General features: G+C 34.7%; 1 protein-coding gene across 1 annotated transcript in view; it reads right to left on the bottom strand.

The window, feature by feature from the left end:
• LOC113093566 (xenotropic and polytropic retrovirus receptor 1 homolog) overlaps positions 1 to 5622 on the bottom strand; it is a 66799-nt gene extending 61177 nt beyond the window's left edge. Inside the window, exons 1-2 of the mRNA XM_026259254.1 lie at positions 5166 to 5622; positions 151 to 202 (exon numbers count right to left, since the gene is read on the bottom strand). Coding sequence (XP_026115039.1) covers positions 151 to 202; positions 5166 to 5234 — 121 coding nt within the window. The 5' untranslated portion in view covers positions 5235 to 5622. The remainder of the gene's footprint in view (positions 1 to 150; positions 203 to 5165) is intronic.
• Between the last annotated feature and the right edge of the window lie 7417 nt (positions 5623 to 13039).

A 13039-nucleotide genomic window follows, 5' to 3' on the forward strand; every position in this document is an offset into this window, starting at 1 on the left:
AGCTATGCCGAGCTACCCCACTGTCTTGTGAGAGATGTGGCAGTGCTGAAATTTCCTCTATTTATAGTAGGAGTTCATCCAAGGGTGGAAACGAGTACAGAATGGAAAAAGGTTTTGGTCAGTTGCATGCTCCGACGGGAGTTTCCTTACCTTCTATGGATGGGGCCTGGTCCTGGGCCGCATACAGCATCTCCTTGAAAGCCTGTGTCAGACAAATAGATACGGTAATGATGAGATCACTGTCTTATGTTGCAGGTCAATAGGGCAATGATGACAGAAGTCTTACATAGCCTATTAAGGCAACTTGCCACGGCAAAGAGAGTTGACTTTCAGGATATGTAGGCTAATTGAGATTACTTCAAACGTTGATATAGCATGTTATAAGAGTATTGTTATTTCTTTAAACACAAATATTAAACTCTGTAATGTGTAATCAGTTCCATTATATATGTGCACTATGCCATTAACCTTGCAGATAATAAAAATCACTGGACAATTATGCATGGTTTGTTTCCAGATACTTCAGGCTGTGAAACATATAACTTGATCCCAAAGGTTTTTGATTCTATGTCTGTAGTGCTGCCTCAGTAATTTAACTGCATTTGATCTCTGTAATTGGTTTAGTTTCATTCATTCAAGAGCAAAACGGTTTTCTTTAACTTACGGAGGCTCTGAAGATAATTCATAAATATAAAAAAGCTGATTAGTATGCTTTAAAACATCAGAATATCAGATTTTTAAAAAAGTGCAGTTATTGCAACATAAAGGACAATTAAATCAATTTTTTATATTAATAGTTATATTAAAGCTATAAATTATACATGTAAAAATAATAAAATAACCAATATATTAATATATATCTGTATCATTTGATATGTTGAAATTAATGTAAAATACATATTTACAATAATAAAACCAGTCAATTTAGCCTATCAAGCAAATTTTCATTTACCTGACAAAACACTTCTACAATGAAGGATAAGTTACAGACTCACTTCTTCATATAATAAATAAGATCTGTTGGATGTAGTCAACGTAAACATTTAGTACGCAGGGGATGAAACATTATCTGGAAATTTACTTCACAAGCTGCTGTCAGTGCAGAAAACTGCTTATTCAATATATAGCATAGATTGAAATGCATATCTAGACACAACAAAAGACAAATCACAATCAAGAACATTTATATGCTAAGCAGACATCTGTCTTTCAAGCTGAACACCAACAAATGCCAACTCAAGTGGGGCTGTACAGATGCTGTGAACCCTTCTTTTTACTATAAACGAATCTCACAGTCAAGGTCAAAGCCTGGCCAATGAGTCAACCAATGAAATGAGAGAATCGTCAAGATGGCGGCACTGCTATGACAATGATGCTGATGACACAAGATGTCATGAAGGCAAGATGTGCTCTACAGAGTATTCAAGTTATACAACCAATAACTGTAACCAGGATACATTTGCATTATACATCTGCCCAACCTCCAGAAATAAGTGTGCATGCATCGCTGTGAGATTCGGTAGATCTTTGCGTCCAGCGAGCCTGGCAGCAGATGTCTTCCCAGTGGGAGAGAGAGCGCAAGTCCCTGTGTATATGTGTTTGTGTGTGTACGTGTGTGTACGTGTGTGTCAATGCATGTGTGAACGAACAGCAGGTCTGTGAAGTCAGCCTGCAAGATCCATACGTCCCAGCCAGTAAGCAGACCTGCTGCTTTGAAGAAATATCCTGTATGCATGCTCAATGCAAGCCATATATATATGTGTGTTTATTTTTGATAAGGCAAGTTTATAGAACTATTGCTCATGGTTAGATTTAGTGATTTATTCTAAATCATTTAGGTTTAAAAATTTGGCGCACACGCATGAATTATACATAACATAATATGATAGGACTAACATTTTCCACCAGAGAACGATAAAATAGTTGCAAATTAATCTCACAGATGTACATTAAAGGAAGGATCCAAGTCCTACATAGGGATCACAAATACTTGGTGGGCTCTTCTCATTTTGCAGTTTGCAAAAGCCTAACATTTCCTTGCTATGCCTTACAGCAACTGCCTACAACAGACTAGCAACCACATAGAAAACATAAAGAACCACTCAGAATATTTAGCAACTGCACAGCAGCACCTAATAAAATGACAAGAACAACATAGAAACCATTCAGAAACTCACTAAGATCAACCCAGAACACTTTAGCATCCGCAGAGAATCACCCTATGAAGCAACCTCCCAGAAGCCCCTGGCAACCAACTACTTTTAGAACACTTAGGAAATGAAAAGCAACACCCTAGCAACCACCCACAAAACCTTGCCATTCACATGTGTTAAATATACCGGAACAGAACATCCACCACCACTCATATTTTCTCTGGTGGTGAGCCATACTGATTTTTTATAATTAAGCAGAAATCAGTGAGCTCATTGCATGAATCAGTATTGAAGTTAGTCAGATGAATCTCCTGATGTAGTCATTTCGGCTATAACATGATTCTGCTAAATATACTGTATATTACAATTGTTCTATTGACAATCATGATTATGATCCTCTGAAACCTCCATAAACACAAATAGTTTTCACTTTCTCCCTTCTTATTCAGCCTTAAAGGCAAATAAAAGATACAGCTACTTAAAATGCACAACCATGGAGTGTGAGACCTCATTAATTTATCATCACTCAATCAGTTATTCAGTTTATCAACTGACAGACTAAACATGTCATCAGCCTTCTTTCTTTCACCCTTCTATTATTGCAATCTTCTATCCACCTTTGCATGTAAATCACTCAATATGTCATAATATTTTCAAGGTCATCCTCTTTGAAGGTGTTATATACAGTAACAATACACGTTGCATTGTTAAAATTTTAAGGAAAGGATAAATGAGTTTGTCACTTTCTTAAGAAGTTCATTTTTTATTAGGTTCCTTAAAAACAGTTTGTGGAGTTTTATTGCATAGAGCCTGTGGAGCTGCTTCTTAATGACTTTCTATGGCACTGTCAGCCACAGGCGGCAATGCAATAGATGAGCAGAGACGAGTCCATCCAGTAATCATGGCATAACTGCTCACAGAGGGATTTCAATGACCAAGCATTAATACATTCTGCTTTTCTTTGAGACACACTCTATAAGACAGAACTGCAATGGATCACTTTATATTGAATGTAGCTGAAAATAGATGTTTGTCATCATCTTGCCCAGAGAAAATCAGAGCCTAGACTCCCATTTCTGCACAATCTATCATCACATCTAAAGAATAGAGCCAGATAGTTCATTGATAAGGCAGTACAGTGCTGGAAAGGATATTGCTAATCATATATCTGTGTCATGTCAATGGTGTAAATACAGCTTGAAGATCCATATAACACTCTTTGGTAGTGTCTATGGCAGGTTGGTCATTAGGAATTTTTCCATGCGGCTAGTAACTGAGGTTTGACAATGAAAGTCTAGCCGAAGACAACATTAATCAATCCATCAATCTTTGATGCCACAGTGGCAGCATTCACCTGAGAATATCTGCAACGGATGCATATATTTTTGATTAAATGGTCAAAGACTATTCAATCTGCCAAACTAGAAGAACAAAAAATGACTAGAATGATTCTTAACAGACAATCACTGCAATTTTTATGGACAAATGTGTTTTGTTTCAGACAGTTCATGTCTGTCTGGGTTCTGCGTCTGATTACAGATTCAATGCTCCAGACAAAGGATTTCTCCTCCTTTGCGCCAAGACGGATGCTGAAGCCTTGACCATCCACAATCACACAACAAATATGACTGATTTATTGTCTAAGGGTGCAGTCAATAATTCCACAGCATAGAAACAGTAAATAAACCAACATCAAATTAAAATCTTGCTTGAAATTATTCACTAATAAACAGTTTGAATGACCAAAACAAAAATGTTTCATCCACTTTTCAGATGTCAACAAAAACAGCATAAGATTAAAAAAAATGATTACACGACACTCATTAATAATAATAATAATTTCTTAACAAGTAATTCTTAAATGTAATTAAATGTAGTTTTTTCCTAATTATGTTTTATTTTAACTGGAATTAGATTATACTGAAGCAGAAGCTAGGTATTGGGGCATGATATATTTAGTGATGGGGCATGAATTTCTTTGTTCATAACTCATAAAACTAATGCTGGTTGAAAACATGGACTGCAGCTGTGTTAAACCTTTCATAAATGAAGAAAAGGAGGCAAACCTACCTTATATAGAGGAAATGATGTATAAATACCTTTCATGATTTTTTTAATGCAATATTATATATTTAATAAGAGTTTAACAAGCATAAATCATCATTACTGTTGTATCAAGCTACATTAAATATGTATATGTATATATATATATATATATATATATATATATATATATTTGCAGAAATACATTAAACTCCCACACTCGGCAAATGAATTGCCGCAGACATAAAGTGGGCGAGCAAATTGATTAAATCAAATGACCTTTCTGGCTTAATCCCAAAAAAATTAAAAATAAAAACGTAAAGAATTTAGGTTAGTTCACTTAATATAACTTCACAATTCTGTTTAAAACAGAATATATAACATAGATATTTTTAAGGCAATTTCTCCTCCTTTGTCCCAAATATGCAGGCAGGTGTTTGACAATGCTCCATGCTGCACCGATTTGTGAGTGTCAACAAACCAGAAAAAAAATCGCTATGAACTGAAATTTAAAAAAGGGAAACACCAAAAAGTTGATTGAAATGTAAATAAAAATGCATGGATGCAAAAGCTGCCAATGGTTCTCTTATTAATATCAAAGAACATAAAGAGACAAATTTTGTATGTGATGCATACTACTGTATATTATGCAGTAGGCTATCATATAGTGTACTTCACTGCAACAACAAAGTGTTTATTTTTCAGACATCTTATTGTTTTAACTTAGGTCACGTTTTTATCAATCTATCTATCTATCTATCTATCTATCTATCTATAGAGAGAGAGAACTGAACTTAAGCCTGTAAACAGTCTTTCATAGCTTCTACAATATTCACAATTACAAACTGTTCAAATCAAATAGCCCGCTGAAGATTCATATTGCTACATCCGAGTTGCTTCACAATCTCTGCGAACTATAGGGACTACGTGCAGCATGCAAAATAATTAATTTATTTAAATAAATCTTACCTCGTACTGAATATATTGTTTCCTCCATTCTGGAGTAATATGGGCAGACAGGTGCTCCGCAAACTTCATGCTGGCGGAGCAGATATCCACAGTCGGTGGATGATAATATCCTCTGGTCGGGCAGCGTCTTCTTTCGGTGCTTTTGTTATTTATGTCACTAAGTTACAGAGCGGCGTGCGTCCCGTTGCGTTGCGTTGCGTTCCGTCTAAATCCTGTCCGGTGTATCACAGTTCACTATTCCTCGGTCCCACATATTACCCCGTTCAAAGTGAAACCGCAAGACAAGGGGACTAAAAGTTCCCTCCTTCTACTTCTCGAAACAGGTGCCTAAATGACAGCACTACAGCCCCGGTGCGCGCGTCTCTGGAAGGGACTTTCTCTCTCCGGACTCGAGGCGTTTGTGAAGTAGCTGCTGTCCGCCATCAGCGCGCACTGGGCGAACGACGTGTGTGCGTCACAGAACACCGTGAGGTGCGTTTAGAAATAACTGTGTGATTAATCGTATCATGCTTTTTGTCTTAATAAAAAAACGAAAAAAAAAAAAAACTATAATAAAAGTACATATTACTTTTAATATTCATTTTTGTTATTGATTTACATTTTCTATGGATTTTTCCTTGAATTGAAAGGGTGTAAAACAATAATTGTTCTATAAGTATAATACTGTATATAATTTGTACTGTATTTATATATAAACTAGCCATTTAAAGCAGTCCACCTGAGCCATTTACTCTTGTTTATGTTAAATCTGCTTACTTAATATTGCTTGCTGACTCAAAGCTATTGATACTTGATTTATGCTCCTTAAAAGGCCTGCATTCCCACTTCATGTGTTATTTTAGAACACTATGGTGACACTTGTAACTTGCAATTTAGTCAGAAATGGGGTGGATAAGAAAAGGGCATTGCGCGCATTGAACAGAAATGAGATGGAAATAAATATCAAGATTCGCTCAGGAAAATGTGATTTGTATGCCATCTTGTGCACAATGCGTGCATTGCAATAATCCGCGCATAAATCCCTGTTAAGTGTTCAATTAAATTCAATAGTTGCAAACCATCCATAATGTAAATTCTTTCAAAGTTTTCAATTATTTGAAACTGCAATGTCCAATAATCTATAGAATAGTGTAATATAGCATAGTAAAATAGATTTAAGATATATTTAATAGATAATGGGGCAGCTTCCCAGACTTAAAGGTTTGGAGTAGACTTAATCTAGAATAGTTAATAATGGCTTTAAAATGTCTTTCTGAAACATAGATTAAATTCAGATGACTAACTCCTGGACTATGGAGTCCTGAACTAAAATAAACTAGATTAATTTAAAACCAATCTGAATGAACTTGACAGAGGTTTCCAATAAAACATGGAATGAGGCAAGTAAAGCTTAAAATTAAATGGAAGCATATCTAAGAAAAACAAATGCAGAAGAAAAATTGGTCAGAATTATTGGCACCCAAGTAAATATGATCAAAAAATATTGTTAAAAAATAAACCTGTATTGTTTATACATTTAATATTTCAAAAAAAGAAGAAAAAAGTTAATAAAAACAAAAGTACAAAAGTAAACAAAAATAATACAAAAATAATTCTAATACACATTGGCCACAATTATTTGTACCCCTATATTATGACTAAATTTTCTAAAGACCTATAATTCCATTCATATTTTAAATTTTTAGCACACCAAAGTGACTAACATGAAATTGTCCAGCAATGACCTAATGTTTCACTGAGGTATAAATGAGAAACACAAAGGCCAAATTCCATTTCCAATGTTAGGACAATAATTAAGGAGTTCCAGTCAACAGGAAATTATACAAATCTACCTACAGTATATTGTCTAATGTGTGTATATTCTCTTAATGCAACGTGAAGAGTATACTTTGAGTGTTTAAAGATTCTGCAGTGAGTCTTGGGGTCAGAAAGCCTTAGAAAATAAATAAATAAAAACTACATCACGGATATAGGCATGCTGGATTATGAGCTTCTGTTCTCAATCCTGACTGATGCTGATATATTCTTGCTTTATGACATGCTGCTCCATCATTCTGGATAATGCACGAATCATCACCAGATTGCTCATGGACATTGGAAGAAGTCGCTCTTGCAGGACATTTTGATACCTTTCTTTATTCGTGGCATTGTTTTGGAGCTGAATTATGAGAGAGCCCACTCCCTTGGTTGAAAAGCAACCCTACATGAGTACGGAGCAGGCCATGCAGGAGTATGTGTCCTGTGTACATGCCCTGGATCCAGAAGGCAGCCAGAAGGTAAAAATTCAACCTACTGTAGGGGCCATTGCATGAGATTATGTAAAAAAAGATTCTTATTACTCCTGTGCAATTAAATAGTTTGATGTACTGATGTTTTGATATTCTTAAATCCACAAGTTCTAGTCCATCCAGACAAATTATGGAAAATTTCTGCATTGTGCTTTTTCGAGAGAACTTTTTTTGCTCTTCAATGAGGCATAATAAGTATGTTTTTCATACAATTAAACTTTACTCATTTAAGTGGATCTGCCTTCTGGTAAAACTATAGGCACTGTGCTCTAATGTTACTGAATAACACATCCAGAAGAGGGCAGTCTCTGTTTGTGCATCCTTCCCAAATAGGTAGTAGAAAAAATATCTCATCGTTTTTATTGAGTTGCAACATTTCTGTGTCTTTTCTATTGGAGTTGTAGATAAATAAAATTTAAATTTTAAATACATTTATCAGACGCTTTACTTACAGTGCATTCAGGCTATCAATTTTTACATATCATGTGTTCCCAGGGAATCGAACCCCCAACCTTGCGCTTGCTACCGCAGTTCTCTACCAGTTGAGCTACAGGAACACATTATTCATGTATATTATATAATTCCTTTGAAATTATTATGCAATCATATTTAAGTGAAACTTTGTTGCTACTATCCACTCCTGTTGATTGGTTCATATCTGCACATGCTCTGTTGAGTCATGTTGCTTATGTTGGTGTTGCAGGTTTAAATCCAGTTTGCAATGTGTCCCCAATTTATGAGACTGTCCTCCTCTTAAAAACGACCACATAGGTCGTTTGTGCAAGCAGCATATTACGACCTATTATTACGTTTTAAAATCAAGCGCCCTCTAGCGGCCGTATTACGACAGTCTCGTTTGTCGGGTGTGTCGTCATCAAATGACCTTTGACTGTCGTTACCATCGTTACCACCCAAAAAAAGGAGGCGTGACCCAACATCTTACCATGCGTTGTTGTCCAGGTTTGTAAACAATTTTATTTTATGGTTTATTTTTTAAGGTACTGTTCTGATTGTCTGCAATTAATGTCAAAGTAAGTGCAGTTTGACGTTTTCTTTACAAATATGTTGTGAATGCCAGTGAACGAATGTGTGGCAATCGCAACGAATCTGAAATGACCAGTGACCACAACACTTACCATATATTTTTTTTACCATGATAACTGTTTTACTGTGGTATTTGTAGTTTAAAATCATTAACCACAATGCCATGCCTTTAATACCTTTTTGTAATGTAATTGTGATTCAGTGTTTTTTTCTTTTCAGTTTTGCAGTTTCTTCATATCACATACATCTCCAGCTCCTACAACAACATTCAGTGTCCAGCAGCTCTTTATGATGCTCTCTCTCTCTCTCTCTCTCTCTCTCTCTCTCTCTCTTTCTCTCTCACTCTCTCTCTCTCTCTCTCTCTCTCTCATTTTCGTTTCCTATTTTTCTGAACTGTAATTCATAAATAAGTCACACATATTTTTCTTTCTTTCTCTTGTTCATCATGGCATATTTTCACAGCTCAGAATCAGATTTTGATCAGTTCTTGTATTAACAGGGAACTTGTACTCGAAGCTCAACTTGAAGAAGTTTCCAGTGAAGATGAAGTCCTTCAAAGGTTCGACACAGGTAATGTTGAAGATATGTAGTTATAACTGATTTACTTTAATTAATTTATCCTTACTTTATGGTAATAACCTTCCTTATAGTCCTTCCTTTCAAATATTTTGTTCACAGATCATTTCTAACACACTGTCTAAACATGTATGTATTAAAACAACAACAACAACTTGTTACTTTTTCTTTATTCCAGCTGAAAAGGAAGACCATGGGCCTGTCAAACCTTGTTTGTGGAGAGGGATGAATTTGACCATCTTGTGTGTTTACGGAGAAGACCAAAAGCTGCTAAGGCAGATATTTCCAGAGGTACGTCTGTGTTGATCTGAGCACCTCGACAGAACTTTACTGCAGTTACATTTTGCACCGAATTTTATGTTTTTTACTTTTTTAAATACCTCACGACCCCATCAGTACAAACCCTGTGCTATGTCAAAGTATTAATAATTCAAACAATTTCAGCAAATTCATATGATATTGTACAAGCGTACTCTCCAGCTTTTCCTCCTGCTGTCATTGACCATCGCCTCAGCTCTCATGCAGACTGTGTCAGGAAATGCTGTGTAACTTGTCATGTGACACAAAAGGGGCCGGTTGCGTAAACATAGCTATTATGTTAAGACTGTGACCAACTAGCAGTTAACCAAGAGATAATCATATTTCTTAGTAAAATTGGACCAATCTATGTTTTTGTAACTGACTTTAAACAATTATGACAAGTCTAGAGTAAATCAAATTATATGGCTAACTTTTTTAAAGATTAGTTTAAGCAGTTTATGCAACCGGCCCCAGGTCTTTCATTTATTTGACCAAATTAGATCATTTAAAGGTGTTTACAACAAGAACAATAACTATAATGACTATTTTAGCATCGCTACCAACAAATTATAAAGTTCTGTTTATTATTATACACGCTGCAGTTATGTTGTCTTTAACCACTAGCCCGTTGCTAGGGGGAAGTCGTGGCTTAGTGCTTAGAAAGTTTGACTCTTAACCATAAAGTTGTGGGTTTGAGTCTCGGCCCGGCAATACGACTTTTTTTGCGCTGCCCCCAACTGCTCACCGGGCACCGTAACATAAATGATCCCCACTGCTCCGTGTGTGTGTGTTCACTGCTGTGTGTGTGCACTTTGGATGGGTTAAATGCAGAACAAGAATTCTAAGTATGGGTCACCATACTTGGCTGTATGTCACGTCACTTTCATTTGTTGTCAATGTTTTAATTATTCATCATGTTATAAATTCAATTTTTTCCTGTCTTGCAGGATTTCTGACAGATTACTGAGTCCTTCTCCATCAGCTCTCCACAATAGCAGCCCTTCCAAAAGCATCCACATCACTCTCTCTTGTGTGGCACATCTGCTCTCAGTCGTTAGCATGTCTACTTGTATTATTTCTCCTCTAGTCAACACTCCCATCTCTACTGTGAACACTCCTGTCACTATCACCATCCCACCTACTGTATTCTATATGCCATATATATATATATATATATATATATATATATGTGTGTGTGTGTGTGTGTGTGTGTGACCTTTAAGGTCATTTAATGATAGAAATGCATTTTCCAGCTGAAAATGATTTATAAAATATAATTATTAATAACCGTTTTAGTTTGTCTTGCATATGTTCACAACAGAAGCGATCAGTGATTACAGGAGATTAAGAGGTAATCATGTGAAATATTAGTCTTAACAATATTTTTCTAATTAGTTAATCACTTTTAAATGAAAGAAAAGAATATGATTTCAGCTGGTGCCTTGCAACTCCTGGTTTGTAAAAATATTATTTGGCATTTTATAAACTTCTCTGCAAACAAATTGACAATTTTTATTTATTTATTCATTTTTTTTATTTTATATATATATTTTTATATTAGCCAATTTAGTTTTAAAGGGATTTTCTATTACATAATTCTGTCTGTACCTATTAGTTACTTTATCAATCAGTAATTTTTAAAAGTTGTTATATTTCACAATAATATATTATTTTTTGTTTTTATTTCTTCATAGTGACAAACTAGAGAGAAAGAATGGTGTTATTTGCATTGTTTGTCTGAAAAGTTTGACATATCAATAAACACTGATATGGAAATTACTAAAAAAAAATTATCCCTGTGTTTTTTAAATTGTATTTATTTATTTATTTTTATTATTATTTTCCTTTTTTTCTGTAGTTTAACTGGTAGAGCTAAAAAATTGCAAGATTGTAAATACATCTCCAAAAAACACACAAGTGATTAAATGTATACATTTAATACACTATAAATATATAAATATAATATTATTTTTTCATACAGTATATGCAAAAATGTTGAGCTTAAATATTGTACATTAATATTAGGGTAAAGAATGTGTATAATCGCAAATATGAGGCCCTTGTTTGAAAATAAATAACTGTAATCAACAAATCTATTGCTGAATCAGGTTTACCCCACAATGCAAATCCGTCATTTTAGTTTTATATTTAGTGGGTGAAAATAAATTCACCACAAGAACCCGGAAAAGCCTGTCATGAATGGCCGTATATGGACAAGTAAGGGTGTCGCTTCTGCTCAACTGGATTTTCATTGGCTTTGAAATCCACTTGGCACTCGAGGACTCGCTGTGACTGGACTTTCTTTTAGCCCAAATTAAAAAACGTTTAATGTTGCAAAGTAAATTTTGCTGTAATTATTACGTCAATAGTACCTTCAGTTAACAATGGTGCATTGCTATATTTTGTGAAATTACCTCTTTACCGAGATCCTAACCTTAAACCTGAACATAACTTAATTGAACTACAAAAAACAGCGCCATGACTTTCACTTTCCATCGATAGAATGGCTAAGGCTTATGGGCAATGTAGTTTAAAATGTTTAATAATGAAATTGTGAAAAATATTTCTTTTTTTTAAACAAAGGGATATCTAAGCATGTTTATTGTGCAAAGTTATATGACATATGTGAGAGGCAGGCTGACATTTTTTATTTTACTAAGAGTACTTTTATAAACACATGTATAGCACTTTTCTATGAATGTTTGAAACCTGTGCCAAACATTATTTAGTAAACATAGCATAATGAGTTGTCCTACCAATTTTCTTTTTGAAACTATAATCAGATTTTGATTTACAGCCATTTGGAATGTTAATTGTTTTGCTCTTCAAGGGGACTCTACTGGGCCCCTGGGATGGAAGGGCAGGAAAAAAATGCACAGCTCTATTCTCATCATTGGCAACAAACTGTTGAGACACATTTTGTAGGTTGTCTTTTCAAAAGCATACCATTATGTAAGTTGGAAGTCATAGTTATCTTAGAATTAAGACACCAGAAAATCAACATAAGTGCCCATTTGGAAAGAGCTCAATTTATTTCATAAGATCAAGAGCAATAATACAGTGCTAATAGTAAACAAAGACAACAAATACATATTCTGACATTTCATCAGACAAGGCCAATGTGTCATTCAGTAAGACAATGTGTGACAGTGTGCAGTTTATGGTTCCATACAATTCATGCAATTTAAAGAATCATAATATAAAATACCTAATTCATAAATCTCTGTAAAGAATGTCTCATCTTTGTCCTGCTCAGGAGCTAGACATCAGTAATGTGCATAAACATCTTCATTATAATACAGAACAGGATTCATGTTGATCTTTCCTTGATTCATCACCTTCAGTTGTGCATGAAGTCCATGCAGTCTCTTCTAATGCAGCTCTTCATCTAACTGAATTTCATTAATATTACTAAATGTTCATGTCTTCATCAAAACAACCATGGTGATTATATGTGTTGTTTACAAAATTAAATGGTGTATCTACCAAAAAACCATCTCTAGTACAGAATATTCACCATACTTGATTATCCAACACCATACGCAATATTTTACTAGGATGCAGCATAAAGACAGATAAAGAAGCATATTAAGACAAATTATATTCAAGTGAAATAAAAATGGGTTACATTAAAACCATTTTATTTTAATCAGATGAAGAAACCCA

Source organism: Carassius auratus, unplaced genomic scaffold, assembly GCF_003368295.1.
Source record: "Carassius auratus strain Wakin unplaced genomic scaffold, ASM336829v1 scaf_tig00215076, whole genome shotgun sequence".
Taxonomy (NCBI): domain Eukaryota; kingdom Metazoa; phylum Chordata; class Actinopteri; order Cypriniformes; family Cyprinidae; genus Carassius; species Carassius auratus.